The 20,356-nt window shown below is 31.3% G+C and overlaps 1 protein-coding gene across 1 annotated transcript; it reads right to left on the bottom strand.

The window, feature by feature from the left end:
• Window positions 1-1,126: 1,126 nt before the first annotated feature.
• LOC115976620 (cysteine-rich receptor-like protein kinase 42) lies at window positions 1,127-5,844 on the bottom strand. The gene is made up of 6 exons (XM_031098035.1): window positions 4,799-5,844; window positions 4,024-4,137; window positions 3,549-3,899; window positions 2,779-3,013; window positions 2,182-2,326; window positions 1,127-2,074 (listed from the first exon to the last, which is right to left on the bottom strand). Exons 1-6 carry the CDS (start codon window positions 5,583-5,585, stop codon window positions 1,700-1,702), a joined length of 2,007 nt encoding a protein of 668 aa, XP_030953895.1. The 5' UTR covers window positions 5,586-5,844; the 3' UTR covers window positions 1,127-1,699.
• Between the last annotated feature and the right edge of the window lie 14,512 nt (window positions 5,845-20,356).

The raw sequence follows: 20,356 nt of genomic DNA on the forward strand, positions 1-20,356 counted from the left end.
GAGAGGGTTAAAAAAAAAAAAAGGTGGAACGACGCCGTATAAAAAAAAAAAAAAAAAAAAAAAAAAAAGGCTGAAATTAGGGAACCGTCTGAACCGTGTGAACCGGTCACGGTTCACAGACCCAGACGGTCGGACCGTGGTCCGGACGGTTCCATGCTTTTTTCGCATGGAACGGTTCCTTACCTTAAATGGACCGTGAATCTGAACGGTTCCCGGGTTTTCCGGTCGGACCGTACGGTCCGGTCCGGGTTTAATAACCTTGCATAAACATAGCAGTAGCTAACACAAAACACTCGCCACTAACAACAAACTTAAAATAGATCCTTCTCACCCAAAAAAAAAAAAAAAAAAAAGGCAAACAAACCAATAACCTAGCTCAAAAACAAAAGCAGGAGCCTCCAAAGACCAAAGAATTCTATTTTTAATAGATATCACGTTCTTACACCAAGTAAGCCTATGTTTAATGTCCAGACCTTAAAAATGGCAGACATAATTTCTCCATTACAAATCCTAGCATTCCTTTTTTTTTTTTTTTTTTTATTTTATTTTATTTTATTTTTACACTTAGCTTTGTGTTTCATAGAATACTAAGAAGGTTTACTAGACTAAAATGTTTGGAATCATTTGGACAGATGGTTCTCTTACTGTTCATTTAGCATCTCACAAGCTACGCCTATGTAGTTGAGGTTTAGCATATCGTGGGGTAAAAATTAGGTAACCATCTCATTGATGTGAACTTGGAGTTAATGTTTTCTTTTGATTTTCTATGTTCTTACTGTTCTTTCTTTTGTTTTCTTTACGAATACTGTAGGTAATGGTCCCAACTACAATAGACAAGGATAATATACTTGGCAGAAACTTATTAAGCAGCTTGTCGACATGTATGACCCATGTGGCAGTTCAAAAAATATAATTATCCAAAGCCATTGGCATTGCTATTGACATATCCCTGAATGGTTTACATCAGACATTTATTGAGAACTACCTCCTGTATGCTGCACAATTTAATTGTGAAAGGGCCTTAACATGATCACCAACCGCATTAGCTTTGACAATAGAATTATAATTTTGATGATGACTACTTAGCCATTTCATCAAAATGATAAGAAGATTTAACCAATAGAAGAAAAGAGAAAGTTGAAGATTTTGCCGTTTTGGTTAAGTTACAAAAACAAGCCGACACAAGGAAGTGGGTTACAAGAAACTACCACCCTACTTGATCAACTTTTGATATTTATGGAAGTATTCATGTGCTGGAAGAAGGCCAGAACACAAAAACATGTCATCAAATGTCCAGGACTTCCTCATTGCATACAAAAATATTTATAAATATTAAAAAAAAAGAAAAAGAAAGAATGAATCTGAACATGACTTGGTGTAAATCTGCTAATGAAGTTCTGAGCTGGCCATACTTTATACCTTAACCATGTCCTAACTTTTGAATCTGCTACTTCTGTCCAACTTTGAAGTGCCTTTAATTTTGTTGCTTTGGGGTATGTAGCTCAAACATCTGATATATGCATCTCTCTCCTACAGTTGTGTAGGATCCACATGATAAAAATGCATATATCAGACCCATAAGATAATTATTGATTGCGCAGATGTGTGCTTCGTTATATAATTTCCTCCTAACCTACAAATGTCAATTTGAGGATTGAATATTAATCAGTCTTGGGATTATTAGAATTTTACTCTGAATCTACTTCTGAAAAAACTCTAATCTTGAAATCACATCTGAACTGTCCCTACTAGAGGACTCTGTGGAAGTATAGGATGCTTCCAGCTTTCTTGCTGCGTTTAACACTAAGCTGTCCATGCTATAGGTCTTAAGGGAGCTGTCTGACCCAAGCGCATTGGTACTCAGAAAAGGAGGTTGGTTTGGTATAGGAATCTCACAATCTTTACTAGTTAACTTCTGAACTACTTCCTCCATGGATGGTCTTAAAGCAACTGAAGCTTGTGCGCACAAAAGCCCAATTTGAAGCACATCTGATGCCTCTTTTCCAGGAAATTTATCTCTCAGGCAAGGGTCAACAGCTTCAACCAATTTATTTGTTTTGTAGAATTTCCATACCTGAGGTCAAAATGAAACATAACACTTCAGCAAAAAGAGCCTATAAGCTAGTATGGGTCTTGTATCCTATAGCACTATTTGAAATATACATGGATTCTGAGTCTTACTGTTTGTAGAAGGGAACTTGAGTCCTCAATGAAAGAATTATTCCTCCTCCCACATACAATCTCAAGTACCAGAACTCCAAAACTAAAAACATCTGCTTTCTCTGTAAGTTGTCCTCGAACAAGATACTCAGGAGCCATGTAACCTCTGTTAAAAAGACATACACTTTTAATGAGAAAGGGAAAGAATTGAGACACTTTAGGAACTATAAGGTGGGAGAGCTTGATCTGCTAAAATTTTACTTCCAAGTCAAAATTGGGATTCCAAATAACAGTTATAATGGGTTAAAACGATGGAAATCTAGCAGGTTGACATCAACTGCAATGAAAAATATAATGGAACTGGACAGCGCAGGACACCATATTTTACACATTAAAAAAAGACTTATTTTCTCATAATTCTTACTTTATCAGATTTCATAGAGGCATACAATTAAAATAAACATGAAGACAATGAATTTATCCTAGTATAATAGACTTTCAGTTTTACATTACTAAATCATGTAATGCTTGAAGTAATGGTATATGTCAGTATAAAAACATGATCCTATATGAAGTGAAAACAGCAGGCTAAATAGAACTTTTACAAAATTTACTTACAGTGTACCAGCAATTCCAGTACTAAGATGACTTTGATCAGCAGCGAAACATCGAACAAGGCCAAAGTCGGCAATCTTTGGGGTGAGATTCTCATCCAGAAGAACATTGCTGCTTTTTATATCCCTGTGAATTATTCTTACTTTGGCACCTCCATGAAGATATGCAAGCCCCTCAGCTGTCCCAATAATGATATCAAATCGCTGCCTCCAATTTAGAATCTGAACTTTGTTCTTGTCTGCAAAAGATATAGAGATCATCACCATTTTGAAATGGTAGTTTTACCTTTTCTTTTCCCTGCATTTCTCAGCTTGTATGTTTTCAATTGCAAAGATATATGTTGCTCATTCAGGAATGACTTATCTACAATTCAGCAATGTAACAAGCATATTCATGTCCTAAACCAATTCAATAATTTGTTTCAAATGTGGATCATCATTTGCATGAATAAAGAGATACTGTGGCTCTGCATTAAGCAGAGCCTTACATAGCTATTAGAGTTACAAAGCTCTTAAAGCAAAAAATGATAACAAAAGAGATTTAAGAGGGGAAAAGCTGAAAATTGAAACTTTTATGGAAAAAACTCTGCAGTTCACCATATTTTATAAATTCAGAACTTCAAAGCACTATTCACTGTAATTTGCTAAACGTTCAAAATGCTAAACAACTTTTCAGTTGAAGACCTATGTCGCAAAAGCTTTACTAATAAAGTTTTTGAGCTAAAACTCTACTTCTTACAGCAAACCAAAGAGGTATAAAGAAAATAGGATTACCAAAAATGAACTGATCGAGGCTCCTGTTTGGTACATACTCATAGACCAAGAGGCTCTCAGGGCCTTCAATACTGCAACCCAAAAGCTTCACAAGATTCTTGTGTTGAATTCCACTGATTAAATTTACTTCATTGAAAAAATCATCTACCCACTGCCTGGTATTGTAAATCAATCTCTTAACAGCAACAATTTTCCCATTTGGAAGAGTCCCCTTGTATACAGAACCAGCTCCTCCTTGGCCTATTTTTCTTGAAGGATTAAAGTAGTCTGTTGCCTTCTCAAGAGTCTCATATTTGAAGTTCAAACTAGCCCTATCAATACTTGTTGAAATTTGGCCTATGTTATTGCGCTCTGAAGTGCAAGACAAGATTAATGAATTAGAACATTAATGGATGATAGATCATAAAAGCTATTATAATGCATGAGAAACTACTATAATTCTTGTCTTGATCATGACAATTTCTCAGAATTGTACCTTCTTTGATCCTTAATAACCTTGCATAGCCAGCATATGCAGCAAACAGAAAGAGCATTAAGAAGGCAACTGCTGATAAAACTATGGCTACGATGGCTCCTGTTTGAGAAAAACCTGGACAATATAAAAGTATAAAACACATAAAAGACAGCAATTAAAAAACAACATTATCAACATGGTCAGAGAACATCAAATAGCACCACACATTATGGAAATTGACATATGGAATGGGGTTTAAAATACATAAAATGAAAAGAGAGATACTCAAAGACAAACCCACCATTAAACAGAGTGACTTTTACTCCAATATGCAACTGCCATAATGGAACAAAAGAGAGAGAAAAATAAAGTACGAATACTCAATAGACAAAAAAAAAAAGCCTTTAGTTTCTGTTTGCAAGCTGAGAAAAATTGATGGAAAATAATAGAAAACAAAATCTTTGAATTTTGTCCCCTTTTCTTTGTATTCATTATAAGACCCAACAAAACTAAAATCTCCACTCAAATGATCATATCTTAGCTATTCATGCCAGTTCAATTAAATTGCATATATACACAACCAAAAAAAAAAAAACAAGAATAATCAGATTCTAAACATTGTCTTCTCATTCTTTTCCATTCCCACAAATCAAATAGAAAGGTTATCAAATTAAAAATGCCACCACCCGAAATAAAAAATGAACCTTTGATTCAATTTCATTCCAACTCACCCCACAAAGTCCACCAAAATCATGAATTTCAAAAAAAAGAAAAAAGAAGCAAGAAACTTAATTACCATGACCATTTTGTGCTTCTCCATTATCATAGTAAAACTTCTCAGTGGAATACCTCAAATAACACCCTGTATTCAATCCTCTCCCTTCCCTCCTTGGCAAGCACTTACTGATCACTGCCTTCCCTGCCTTCTCCAAGCACTCTCTGCACCCATCACTCCCAACAGTCTTCCAACACTGCGCCAAGGCATACACACCTTTCACTTCAGCCACTGCAAACCCTTTGTTTCCCACAGCAGCTTTTGTCACATTTTCAATCAAAACCCCAACATTCTTTACAAACTCAACCTTGGAAACTTCATCAACCTCCACGCCATATTTGGAGCTACAGTTCACAGTGTCAATCAAAGGGTTAGTAGCTTCTTGGTAAAAGCTGTAGTTATCATAGCGCAAAAAGCACCCATCAAGGTAAATGCGAGCTGAGATGGAAGGAAGGCATCGAGGGAGCTTTGTACGGCTTGCAGCATAGCAAAGAAGACAGTCTGTGTGAGAAAGGTCTTGGAAGCATTGAGCTAAGCCATACATGGGAGGGGTGGAGTTGACAAAGCTTGTGCCCCAGTGGGTGGTGTTGACAAGCTGAGATAGGCTCTCCATTTCTTTCACAAAGGTGGGGATGAAGTTGGTGAGTGGTGGAGACTTGACAGTGCCACAGAATAGGCCTGACTGTGATATCCTTGGATCAGAGAGTGAGAAAGAGATTAAGCTGAAAAAGAAGAACACCCAAGTTGGATTTTTGTAGCTTGGGCTTAGAGGATGCATGGAATTCATGGTTGGTGTCATAAAGATCATGCAACAAGCTCTGCAGAGTACAGATTGCAAAGCTACTATAAGCTAAAGAAATGGGAGAGCCATTATTAAGAAGGTGAAAATGGAAAGGTAGTTTATCATTATGTTGGGTTTGTCTTCTTTTCTTCTTGTTGTTCTTGCTGTTTGGTTGTGTTATATTTGTTTTCCTTGTTGCCTGTACTTTTGATTGTTTTCCTTATTTTCTGGAAAGGTTTCTACTTTCAAAGTGTGAAAATGTAGCTCACAAAAGGAATACACAAATTAATGTAAAGTTGCTTTTGTTAAAAGAAAATTTGACAGTAGAAAACCACAAAACGCGACTTTTTTGAGAAACCATGTGGATTGAGTTTTGTAATCTTTTTCTCTTTTTTTTTTGGGTAAGATAGTTATGTATTTTCCACACGATCTTAAAAAAAAAAAGGGTAAAGTAATCATTTAACTTATTAAAAAAAACTTATTGAAGAATACCTGTCCTCTGTCTCTAAAAAAAAAAAAGAATACCTGTCCTCTATCTATGTATTGTTTTTTTTTTTTTTTTTTTTTGTTTGCAGTGTCAACTTTACTTGTGTTAAAAGTTTTTTTTTTTTTTTTTTGGTAAAGAGGAAATTTCATTAAAACAAACTAAAGGCTACCAGAGACAGAAGGAATAGCCCTGATACAATACACACTCTCCTTATCCGCACTAATAAGATCAAGCAAGTCCACAGGAGGGTCCTGATACACATAATAACAACAATCTTGGAACACACCTCTCCTAGCTAAAAAGTCAGTACAAAAATTAGCTTCACGATAGCAATGCCCAATCCAAACTTGGCCAAATTGGGATATCAACTGTCTACAATCATCAACAATAGGCATAACAACCCGGTTCGAATAATAAGGATCTCTAATAATATCAACAATTGCTTTGGCATCAATTTGAATATCAACATCTTGAAGATGCATGTTGTGACAAAAGTTGAGGCCATCACGAAGAGCCCAAAGCTCAGCTATAAAGCTTGTGGTGACTCCGATGCATCTAGAGAAGCATAACTGACAAGTATGTAAAGAGATGTAGCTCTTATTTCATAAGTATATGATAATAATGTAATGCTTAGCGTATAAAATCTAATCATTTTTTTTTTTTCATTAAATTGAACAAACAAACGGTAAAAAAGAGGAATACTTGTTTTTTAATGAATAAAAAAGAGTAGGAGTGACTTAAGTTGGAATCTTCTATCGGGGCGTGAGTAACGTGATCATAATGTTACTTTACTTGTTGTGGTTGGACCTAAGCCTAAAAGAAAGAAAAATACTTTTTTAAGCTAAAAAAGATTGCAATAATGTATGTGAGCAAACCTTCAAATGTCACTTCATATATATTTGAAAATTTTAATAGAAGAAAAATTAATTCTCAAAATTAATTAAGATGTAAATGTTAGTTTCAAACTTTAATTGAGAGGCCAATTCCAGCACACGACAATTGTGCAACTTCTTAATGTGTGATTTTGGGTAGATTGTTGATTGTACAACTAAAATGAATGATTGAATTTTTGCTCATTATGCTAGATGTAATGGAACAAACTAAGTTTGGAAGGGTTGTGCTCCTCCGATGGTCCAACACCTTTTCCATCTGGACTGTTGCTAAAACTTGTGTGTTGGTGCTTCGCTTTGTTGTAACTCAATTTCAGTTTTTAATGGAATATTTCCGCATCGAAGAAAAAATAAAAAATAAAAAAAGAGGGTCGGTCGGTGTAGCTGCAGGTGTAGCTGTGTAGGTAAAGAGAGATAAACTATTACACCGTCCACCTACTGCACAAATTAAAACCCCAATTCAATTTTTTCTTTTCTAAATCCATTTAAATATGACAACAAACTCTCTTGTCGGGACCTTTGCTTTCACATCATCTACCTACATTATCATAATATTTATTTATATTTATTTATGTCTCTGTTTATATCTGGGCCATGTGTACTTTTTTATTTGGACTTAAAAAAGTGTGCAAAAAACAAAGCTACAAATCTCAAGGTACCCAGCAGCCACGTTTGACAAACAACGGGTTTGCAAATTAGTGCAGCGCAAAGTTGATGGCATCTATGACGCTTTTCCTTTACGGCTTTTTAATTACCCTTGATTTTTGGATCCCTCTTTCTATAATGGAATCATTACCATCATTCTTGAAAGAAATATTTGCAATTCAAAGCGAGTGATGAAAGGTCCAAAATCCAAGGTACCTTTCGATAAAAGATTTTTATTAATGTATTTGAAGTGTTGTAAAAATATATATCTAAAAAATATTATAGAAATACATATTATATTATTTAAATAAATGAAAACTATCATTCAAATAAGATTACTAAATAGGTTCTAAACTGTGTCTAGTTGGTAGTTGGTAGAATGATTTTGGAAAGATAATAAGGGAAAAAGAAAAGCCAACAAAAGAAGAGAAAAAAGATTAGTAGATAAAGTTTGACTATTTCATGCAAGAGAAAATAGGAGAATAGAAAGGAGTGAGGGGGAGCATTTTCCAATTGAACCTAACAAAATTTGTCCTTCCAAAAGTGGGAGGAAAAATTAGAGGAGAACTTGGGTGAAATAAAGAAAAATAAAGTGATGATAGATTTGTCCCAGACTTATAAGTTTTTAGTCAATGAATAATGATACGGTTTATATAAAAATTAATATTAATATATATATATATATATATATATATTTTTATATATTACTAAAAGTTGAAGCGTAGCATTTATTGTTGTTACGCTCTAGTTAAACCACATCAGCGCCATGTCATTATTTATTTTGGAGTTGTATTGTTTGTCTTAAAAATTTTAAAGTTAGCAATCTTAGTTAGGTGGTCTTTGAAGGACTCTGTGTGTGCTAAAGTGGCTGTGTTGGGCTGGTTGTTCTGTTTGTAATTTGTTTGCTCTTCAATATAATGTCTGAATTATCCCAAAAAAATTTGAACTACATCTTATGCACTGGATCATGTGGAACAATGTTAATCTGCTTTCATTTACTACTTTCTATTTCAAATGATTATTGTTGGTTGCACATCACTACTCTCTATTTTATATGTTCGAATATGCTATAAGCCTATAATTGGGGAATTTATCCCTCCTTGGTGCTTGTTGATTCTTAGCTAGCTTGTAGGGTTAATGATCTATTGTTTTTTTTGCTAGTAGTTTCTGCTTTGAGTTTGTATCGGGTCTCCCCTGTTATTGTGCAGGGGTTTATTTTGCTTTTAGGTTGGCCTTTGTGATTTAGAGGCTGATGGTTTGTTTGTTTCATTTGTAAGGTTTGATGGCCTAGACTTTGTAAAGTTTAAAAGAGATGTCCTATCAATTAAACTGGAGAAAAAAGGCCTAAAGCTTTCAAAATACATTCTACAAGTGTTGATTGTGGACCCAGACCATCATGAGCCATCACTACTAATATTAATTACCTTACCACTAAATGTTATCTTATATCAGCATTCACTAGATATTATTCCACTTGAGTGTGATATGATTATAACATAAAATACCAAATAGTTAGACAAATAGTAAATTCTATAAGTTTCTTTTCATAAAAAAAGCTACAACAAAGTATTGAAAGTGAATGGAATGTAATCTAAGATAGTGGGTATGGGTATGTTACCCACCCAAATCTTAGTCATATATTTTTATTGTTTTAATCTTTCTATAATGGAATCATTACCATCATTCTTGAAAGAAATATTTGCAATTCAAAGCGAGTGATGAAAGGTCTAAAGTCCAAGGTACCTTTCGATAAAAGATTTTTAGTAATGTAATTTAAGTGTTGTGAAAATATGTATCTAAAAAAAGTGTTGTAGAAATACGTATTATGTTATTTAAACAACGAAAACCGTTATTCAAATAAGATTACTAAACAGGTTCTAAACTGTGTCTAGTTGGTACTTGGTAGAATGATTTTGGAAAGATAAAAAAAAGAAAAAGAAAAGCCAACCAAGGAAGAGAAAAAAGATTAGTAGATAAAGTTTTGACTATTTCGTGCAAGAGAAAATAGGAGAATAGAAAGGAGTGAGGGGGAGCATTTTCCAATTGAACCTAACAAAATTTGTCCTTCCAAAAGTGGGAGGAAAAATTAGAGGAGAACTTGGGTGAAATAAAGAAAAATAAAGTGTTGATAGATTTGTCTCAGACTAATAAGTTTTTAGTCAATGAATAATGATACGGTTTATATAAAAATTATTTTTAATCTATATATATATATATATATCTCTATATATTACTAAAAGCTGAAGCGTAGTATTTATTGTTATTACGCTCTAGTTAAGTCACATTAGCGCCATGTCATTATTTATTTTCTTATTTTATTTTTTAATTTTAGATTTACCGGTTGTCATTTATTGAGCATCTCTTTAAATTTGGATGTTACTCTTATATTCAACTTTATCATGTGTCCCTCCATTAACCAAGACTCTTCAAATGCCCCTATTATATGGAATTTTGACAGTCACCAATAGGTTACAACCTCCTCACATCCTTTATTTGTTGTAACTTCTTCCATTTATTGGGTATGATATGACAATTCTATACACACACACACAAATTTTAGCCAAGTGGCTACATAAATTTCAGTCACATAAATTTCAGCCACGTTAACATTTAAAAACACCAAACATTGTGACTTTTTAGGATTTTAAATTTTTAACAAACCGTTTAATTCAGTACTTTTTAAATACACATTTTAAGAATTAACTATAAACAGGTGCCTTTTCATTTGGTTGTTGATGTGAAACATTTTGATTTCTAAATTCTACAGATAATATCAATCGACTAAAAAAAAAAACACAAACTAATGCAACATTTTGCCTGGCTCTGGATAGTTTTAATTTTTACAGGTTTAATAGCAATTCTTCTTTCCAAAAAAAAAAAAAAAAAAACCACAAACACTTCTCTCCTCCCTATCTTTGTACATACTTCTCCTTTTCTCCGCCTCCCACTGTACTTTATTTCCTACAATAATAATTTTGAGACTTTAACTTCATAAAAGTTTTGCTTATTTTGCAGAAATCCTCAGAATCAAGCAAATTGTCAAAGCAAGCCAAAAAGCAAAGGTCAGATCCCTTCTCTCATTCTATAATTTAGTAATCTAATTTTACCTATCTTAAACCCAAACCAATAGATACAATGAATGGATAGAGCTACTTTTAGCTTTCTTACCCTTCTGATTCTTTGAATGACGCAACAGATTTTTCTAATTCATCTTACACGCATGTGAAGGATATGGGAGAGCAAGTAGTTGACGAGGAAAACAAAGAGTCAAAGTTGAAGTTTCCGTTCTTTCTGAACTTTGAAGTCCTTAATCTCCACTCTACTCTCTTCCTCGACAACGATATTGCTCAAAACACCAACTCCTTCAAGATGGTCACTCTCTTTCTCTCTCTTTGACTAAATCCATTTTAGTACAAATAGCATCAGATATCTATGAACTGTTTTAACTTTTATTTAGTTTTACTAATTCGTGAATGTGTGAATTGCTTTTAGTTTTAGTATTGTTGGTTTCAAAAGCAAATTTGGATTTTAAGAGTCTATTATAAACCAAAGAATTTTTTAAATTGACTAGGATTGTTAGTTCGTTTACTCATTAATTTTTTAATGTAATTCCTTACAATGATTTCGTAGCCGATAAAGCACATCTCAAGGTCCCTAAAAATTGAAACTTCTATTGCAGTTCTTGTGAATTAAATTTGAGTTTTTGGAAAAAAGTTTGATTTCTTGACTGAATATTACTTAGTATTGGATTTGCATTTTAAATTTTTGTGTGGTAGTTATTTTTATAGGTTGGTAGAATGGCAAGTGAGTCTGCGAAATCGAAATTAGAGCCGTTACAAAGGGGACTGCACCTTTGGATTTCACAAAGCATGGGTATGTGCCATTTAATATGCAGATTCTCTTTGGTTTCTTTTATTTTTCTTTTTGTTTGTCAGCCCACCATGAAGCTTAAATATAATTCAAATTATTGATATTGAACCATACTTTTATTTTGTTGTTTTGCTATGATTGTTTAATATCTAGAACATGCTGCTTCTTTTTTTACTACTATCCCATTTGGTTATACAAGTTGAACATCTGATATCTATGTTTTGAATATATCATATAGATACAGATCAGTGGAGATAAAAGATGATATCATATCCTTTTTATGTTTTACTGATACAATGCATGCATATTCTTCAAAAAATTAGGTTCTAGTCTTCTCTTTACAAGCCATGACCTACCATTTTAAAGCCTTTGTTGTGTATTATTGTGATTAACTCAGGTGAGCAATGATGAAATGAAGACATTATGGTTGTTGATTGTAACATCTATTTATTTTCCTTTCCTTAGTCTTTTTTCATTCATAAATGTGGTGTTTACAAATTATTTGATTCCAAAAAAATTTGTCACTGACAAGCATTTAATAATTAGCAGTTAATGATCGTTAGCTTATTTGGTTATTTGCTTATGTACAACTTTGAACAATTTTTAAGACTCTTACTTACAACTGTAATTCTGTCAACTTTCAACAAAAAAAATTTTCTTAATTAAATTCATTAAAACCATTGTTCAATTTTTCTTTATATGTTTGCATAGTGTTTTCTATTAGAAGGCGGCTTGGGTTTTGAAAAAGGTTTTCAAATTGGTTTTTAGTGAGTGAATAGTTTTGTATTACTAAAATAATTTAATTTTCTATTTAATTATAGTTTTTTTTTGGAGGTTTGTTTAATGAATTGTATTTCTTCCTAATGTATCATATAATATTATATATTGTGGTACATGTTATATACTTAGTTGCTTCCCTTTGCATCGCACGGGTTAGCGACTAGTATATATATAAAAGTAGAAGTATAGTATTTATTGTTGTTACGCTTCAATTAAGTCACATTAGCATCCACGTCATTATCTTCTTTTTTTTTTCCTATAATTTTTTTCTAACATTCACTTAAAAAAAAAAAATATATATATATATATATATACACTTTCTCAAACCTTTCTCCTTCTCTTACATTTTCATCTCCCCACTAACTTCTACTTTAATATCACTATTCATTTTTCCATTCATCTTCCTTTATTTGTCTCTTCTTATTTACTTTCTCTTACTATAAATTTGTAATCTTCTCTTCCATTCTTTGTATAGTTTTCCCTCACAAAAATGTTATTTATCTCTCTCTCTCTCTCTCTCTCTCTCTCAATTTTTTGGTGGATTTTTATTTTTCTTGCATCTTTGGTTTAGGTTGATAAATTTTTGTTTTTTTTTAGAACTCTAATTTATGTTGATACGATTTAGTTTTGTATTTTAAGTTATTATTATTATTATTATTTTTTGTTCTCTTTGATTGTTAAATGTTATCCGATTACACTATAAAGAATTAAAGATATTAGATAAGAATATAATATTATTCTATTACATAACATGATTTGAATAATTTAGTGTTTATTGTTATATCTTTTAATTTTACTTATTTTTTCTTCTCATCTTATTTTTTTCAATATTGAAATTCAACCACATCCTTTTTATCATTAAATTATTTATATTTTCTCTCCCTTTTTGTTTAAAAAAAATAAAAAAAATGTAATATTTTACTTAAATTCAAATAATAAAAAATTGTCATCATCAAATTGTACTTTTTTTTTCTGTTAACATTTACACTTTTTCCAACATTTCTCATTCCCTTTACCTTTTTATCTCCCCAAATCTTCTACCTTAATATCACTCTTTTTGTTTCCCTTTATCTTCCTTTATTTTGTTTCTTTTTATTATCATCCTCTTAGTGTAAATTTGTCATTCACTCTTCCATTCTTTGCATAATTTTCCCTCACAAAAAAGGGCTATTTCCCTCTCTTTCTCCCTCATTTTTTTGGTGGATTTATTTATTTATTTTTCTTGCATCTCTACTTTAGCTTGATAAAATTGTGTTCTTTAGAACTCTCTTTTGGGTTGATGAGATTTAGTTTTGTGTTTTAAGGTTTTTTTTTTGTTCATTTTGATTGTTAAATGTTATCCTATTGCATTATAAAGAATTAAAGATAGTATATAAGAATATAATATTATTATATTACACAAAATGATTTGGATAAGTTAGCGTTTATTGCTATATATTTTATTTTTACTTCTTTTTTCTTCTCATATTATTTTACTCAACATTTAAATTCAGCCACATCCCCCATCTATATCATTAAATTATTTATATTTCCTCTCCTTTTTTATTCTTAAAAATTAAACATATAATATTTTGCTTAAATTCAATAAATAAAATTGTCCTCATAAAGTGGAGTAATGCTAAGGAAACACTCATTCTCACACCCAATGCATCAAAGGAAAAATGGAATACAAAACAAATGTCAATTTAGAAACACTAAATTTAATGTCATAGAATCATCATCAAATTTTGAAAAGTGATAGGTTGCCAATGGAGAGAGAGAGAGAGAGAGAGAGAGAGAGAGAGAGAGATGGTAAAAAAAAATACAAAGTAATAAAGAGTAGGTAAAGAAAAAAAAAACGTCAATTAGTAATCATTAATTGGAAAACAAAGAGGTTGTAAGGAGAAGTAAAAAAAAAAAAAAAAAAATAGAGATGGCTATAAGGAGAACATTAAGAACTTTACAGTGTAGTCAAATAAACTGTTAAATTCACTTAAAAATTAAATCAATAATCAACAATTAAATACATTCATAGTACTAAATTTAAACTTAAAACTAATCAAACTCCTAAATTTAAACTTAAAACTAATCAAACTCTAACTATGGAAACCATACTTCTAATCATAACTAAAAAAGAGATGTTCTCTAATAATAGTAGAAATTACATAAGAAATAAAGTTAGAAAATTTTAAAATCCCTTTTTTGACATTTCATATAACCTTATTTATAATATGTATATATATATATAAAATTTTCATACACTATTACTTTTGAAAATCTAATGAATGATACTACCTCTCATTTAATGTCTTTATTATGCAAATCATCAGTTAGATTTATATGATAATGATAAGAAACGTTACAAATGAGATCATTAAAAAAATAATAAAATTAATTAGTCATTGTCATTATGGAGTAATGGTCTATAGTGTTACACATCCAAAGAAGTGGAATATATAGAGTTTACTTAAAGGTATGTGTAAAAATTCACATTTTATATATATACACACACACACACACACACACACTTAAAAACTAATGAAAAATCAATGGTTATTAACTAAAATTATAGTATTAATAAAATACTTTATGAGATCATCCTAAAAAAATTATTACGTGCAACACACGGGTATGTGATCTCATGTGGAAAAGCATGAGGTTCTGTTAAGTGGCACATTCTATGTAAAGATAATTGAAATATTCTTAAATGCCACATTTGAGATAATAATAAATTAAATATTGACATTTTGTTTCATTAATTTGGTTCAATGTTTCAAGATTTTTCTTTTTAAAAAATAAATATTCTTTGTTTCCTTTGGTTTAATGTTTCAAGACATTTCATCTCTCACACATACACACAAACCTTTTTGCATTTCAATTCACTATTTTCACTTCTTACACTTCTAACCATTTATATATACCTACTCATAACCCTTCATGTCATCTCATGTCAAATACACACAGACCAAAAACGATGTCATTTACCTTCAATCTTTCAATGACACTTACCTAACTCTATCATTGTTGTTTCATTTAATCCTAACCCCATATGAGTTGGCTACAGCCAAAGAAGGGGGGCTTGCATTTTGTATTGAGTGACAATAGAAATTATGATTTAGATGTTAAGGTCGGACGTTGTGAATTTTTGGGTTTTGTAAATGATGTGATTAATTGTGGGTGTTTAGGGTGTGTATTTTATTTTAGAATTAAGGAGAAAGAGAAAAACACTATTTATATCAACTTTAATTTTATAATATTCCTCCAAAGTTTTTTTTTTTTTTTTCAATTGAATAAATGATGTGTGTGCAATATATAATTGTTGTTTATTTATGATGAACTTATTACTAATAAAGTTCTATAACAATTATGCTATAATACTTATACAATCTTCTCCAAAACCATTTTACATAAAACATTACAATATTATCCGTGCATCACACGGATAACTTACTAGTAATTTTAATAGTTAAAAATCAAAATATGATTATATAATTTTTTTTTTTTTTAACAAAAGAGAGCATATAGACATTTTCGAGTATCTAACTATCCTGTATGGTGTACAATGTTAATGTGACAATCCTAGTAAAACTTGTTTAAATACCTCTATTCCAAACTTCCGATGAGAACAAGAGACGTTGAGACAAGAAATTTCAAAAGCGGTTACGGGAAGTAATTAAAACTATGGGTAGTTAATTGCTGGAAGTAACCATCTACTCTTCTGATTAGTGGGTAGTTATGGACTTAAAATAGCTACATTTTTTACTTATAGGTAGAGGTATTGGCATAAAGAGAAGAAACAACGAACAACTAAGAACATATCAGAGATCAATATGAGAGCATATGTACTTAATTTCTTCAGAGATTTAGTAGTTCTTAGAATTTAAGAAGGCTTTATGCTTGTAAGTTGCTTCCTTTGAGGTTATGATCTTGTTTAATTAAGTATTAGTCAAGTTTGATGAATTATTTAATTGTTTGTATGTGTTTGATCTAAATTTTTGCTTGTTTAGAATAAATTCAATGTTAGAATGATGAGTTAGGCTTTAATCTGTTGTAATTGCTTTGATCATATTTACTCCAATTAATTTCATTTCAAGATAGTTCACTTCAATCCATTTTAGTTCAATTAGGTGTACTTTGAATCAAAGCACTTGAATTTAGTTTGTTTAGGAATAAATCACTTCGAAATAATTTAGCTTAAATCAGTTCATTTTGAATCAATACAATTAAAGAAAAATTAGGCTTTTGGGGATTGGACTTAGTCAATTAGAAAACCGAAGTCACTTTTAGGTCATCTTTCATTGTTAAATTGGTGCATTTTCTCAATAAGTGCTCTTGATTGAGACATTTCCAAACCCCAAACCCTAACCCTTGAAATCAAATTTCACTTTAAATTGGGTTTTGCACCCCTCTAATTTCACTTTAAGCAACCTACAAACATTAACAAGGGACCAAACTTATTAAAAATTGATTTCTACTAAAACAAATTGGCAACCACTGTTGGAAATAAAGGAGAGATATTACCTGATTTTTCATTGAAAATTACACAATATGATTTTACCAATAGAGGTGGCGGAGATGAGGCATGAACTAAGTCATTGTCTTAAGACAGATCGTGCCATCTACAGTATATCCGATGTAGTTAGACAAAATATTTTTGCACATTATCCCCAGGATACAACAACCCAATCACCTTTGCTAATTATCCTTGCAAGCCTACACTGCTTGTAGAATATAAACTCTCTATAGTACTTTCTTTTCCCATAAAATTTAGTAAAAGATAAAATATTTTTGTGAGTAGTACGAAACAATAGATGACAATTGTTTAGGACAATAAAAATTGTTTTTGAAAGTTTGTAGCTTTGTAATTCAAAAAAAATAATGTTATATGAAACTTTTATTTCTTTCCATATATATAGAGCTGGATATGTAACTTGTCCTTAGCCAAAGAATGAAAACGTTTGGTAACACTTAAATGGTCATAAAGTTATTGAAATCAATATATAATCAATAGGTTTCTATATATATATATATATACATATATTATAAATCCGTCATCAAAAATCTTTGCCAATTAATATTGAAACAAGTTAATAGCCAAATCAAGTTGTTTTACTGTCATAATGCTATTGAAAACAAAATAACAGCCCGTAACGTGGTTGGCCTTTAGATATCAATTAATATTTTCATTTGAAACTTTGACTATACACAATAATTACAACCAAGAATGGAAAGCAAGTTGTAATGCTATAAACCATCAACGGTAAATTATATAAATATATAGTTATATAATTTTCTGGTACTTTCTATCTATAGCGCTACCATTAAATGTATTAAAAGAAATGTTTTAAAGCAAAAGTTTATAAAAGAAAGTATACTAAAAGCTGTCAATATATGGTATTAAAAATCACATTAATTTTCAAGAATTTTCCTAACTAAAACCATTAACAATAACTATTCAAATTTTGAATTATATTTGAATTTCAAAATTTAGCAATCAACGTATTTGATATTAAGGGATAATTGATTTTCTCAATTCACATAAATGAGTATTAAAAATAAATATGATATTTTTTATAAAAATATCCAACAACCACACTAGAAGTACATACTCAAAAGATAAAAACTCATGGCGAACTGCACATTCTATATTGAATGAAAAAATTGTCTTGGCTTTGTTCTGTTCTACATAATAAACTAAAGCCATATTAGATCAAATGCAAGTGTCGAACCAATTTGAATGTGAAGGTTTACCATTACATGAGTACTTTGCAACAAATGCAGCTTGGGAGAGGAACTTCTTCATTCCAAGATTATGTGAACATAACCCAATATTGTTCAAATAATTCTATGAATGTTTGGAAACCTCAACAACAACAGCTACAATCAAATCTTAATTATACAATTTTGGAATTGACTCCTTTCTTCAAATTACATAATTAAAAAAAGAAAAAATTGTCTCCCCATTTTTACGGGCTAGCCAACCGTTACTGTTATTAAGAAGCTCATCTCAAATAGGAATCTTGGCTTTTTGTTCACTTTTTTAACCTTAGAATAGGTTTGATTTCAGTAAATTTCTGCATTGGTTTTAAATATTTCTGTTAATTAATTAATTGAGAATGAGGACTTGGTAGGAGAGGGACTTATATGTATAATTACATTCACTTTGATCATGACATAAAATGCAAAAAGTATGAGAAAAAAAGCGAAATAAGAAGAAGCAAGGTTTGATTATTTTTTTTTTTCAACTTTCATATGCCCAAGCCTATTCTTACACCTATCAACTAAACTTTTTTTTTTTTTAATGGACCTATCAACTCAACTACCCCCATATATTCTCTCTCTTAATTTTTTATGTTGTGACCTGATAAGTAGTGTCTATGTAATGAAAAGTCTTCTACCTAATTTAAGGTAAGGTTTCTTCTTGAAAAAAGAAAAGAAGGTCAGGTTCATTCTCAACTTTTGACATTTTTTTCTTAATCATCTATCCTAATAAAGTGGAAACTTGTCCACTTTGTTCAAAATACGGTGCTAAACACGTGATGAGACCTTCACCCATGGAAAATTTCCTTTTGTTTTTTGTTTTTTTGTGTTTTGTGTATTTTTTTTTTTGGTTTTTTTTTTCTATTTTATGCAATTTTTATTAATATATCTTTTGGCTGGCCAGATTCAGGCCTGTTTGGTAGGCAAGTTCAAACACAAATTTTCACATTTTAAACAACATTATATATATTTTTATATATTTTTTCACCCACACGTATTTTAAAAAATTATAAATAACATTATTCAAAATACTTAACCAAACACCCCCTCAATAACGGAAATTGGTCACTCAATTTAGGCTGCGTTTGAATTGGGTGAAAACCAATTTCAGAAATCAACTTCCAGAAAATCCATGTGTTTGGCTGTCACGGAAAACATTATTTTCCGGAAAATGATTTTCGGTTGACCACTAATTTCACCTTTGACCCGGAAATGAATTTCTCCCCTCATTTTCACTTCAAAGGATTTCCGGAAAAAGAGAGAGAGAGAGAGAGAGAGCGCGCGCGCGAGAGAGAGAGAGATCGCGCCGTCGATCGCAATCTCGCCTTCGCAAGATTGCGCCGGCGAGATCGCGACGTTGATCGCGATCTCGGATCGCGATCGTTGATGATTTTTTTTCTAGGTTGTGGCTTGTGTTTTTCTGAATTTGTATTTTCCTTCTTCTTTTCCAAACACTAGAAAGTATTTTCCGGAAAATTTTTTAAAATGCAACTAAACACATTGAAATATTTTCCTTTTCTGAAAATTAGCATTTCCGGAAAATATGTATTTTCCGGAAAACATTTTACAGCAACCAATCATAGCACCACCTGCTGTTACATACCTGTACGAAAGTCAAATCTCAAGAGTCAAAACAATCATACCTTTTTGTCATATCATACGCTTAAGCCTTATTGGCTGTCACCTTAAGGATTCTCAAGCAATCTCTGCACCTAAAAATTTGCACTCAAAAGTCATAAGCCAGTTCACAATGAAATGCAGCTTTAGATTAAGATTGTACCAAAAATTTTAGGTGGATTTTGTGCAAAATTCAAAAACATCGGCCATCATGTTAAGGTAAACATGAGCTTACTGTAAAGAGCACACTCTTAAGATTTTTAGCTTCAATTTCATTTCCAATCATAGTCTCCTACTTAAGATCTATAATATCAAGCAAGAATGGTCAAAGTAGTAGACATATTACACCCTAATGGAGTCATGCTAATCGTTTCAATTTAGATATAACCAATTTATGTCAAAACTCAAAAGACACAATGATATGTTCTGCAATATTTCTTGCACACATATCTTCATGATTCTATTTTAGTCCTCTCTCTCTCTCTCTCTCTCTCAGTTCTTGTTTGCTATACTTTTAACTTTCCTAACTATCATGATGTTTCCCCTACATGACTGTTAACATAATGGAAATTGAAATGATTTATATACTCTGGCAAGTTAATTGTACAATGGGCCTAATCCCACACATGACCTTGGATTAATATTACTCTCAACACTAGATTTCAAGAATTTTTTATTTATTTATTTTTTAATTTTTTTTTGAGAATTAGGATTACAAAAATTTGATTTGGAAAAAAAAAATGAAAAGAAAGAGAATAAAAGAACTAAAA

This window comes from Quercus lobata, chromosome 2 (genome assembly GCF_001633185.2).
Source record: "Quercus lobata isolate SW786 chromosome 2, ValleyOak3.0 Primary Assembly, whole genome shotgun sequence".
Taxonomy (NCBI): Eukaryota; Viridiplantae; Streptophyta; class Magnoliopsida; order Fagales; family Fagaceae; genus Quercus; species Quercus lobata.

What these genes read in the sequence shown, in the direction of transcription:
- LOC115976620 (XM_031098035.1), bottom strand. Translation starts at nt 5,585, where the DNA reads ATGATCTTTATGACACCAACCATGAATTCCATGCATCCTCTAAGCCCA. An exon ending in AGAAGCACAAAATGGTCATG is followed by an intron (nt 4,138 to 4,798) that starts GTAATTAAGTTT and finishes TATATTGTCCAG; the next exon opens with GTTTTTCTCAAACAGGAGCC. An exon ending in CCTCGATCAGTTCATTTTTG is followed by an intron (nt 3,014 to 3,548) that starts GTAATCCTATTT and finishes TATCTTTTGCAG; the next exon opens with ACAAGAACAAAGTTCAGATT.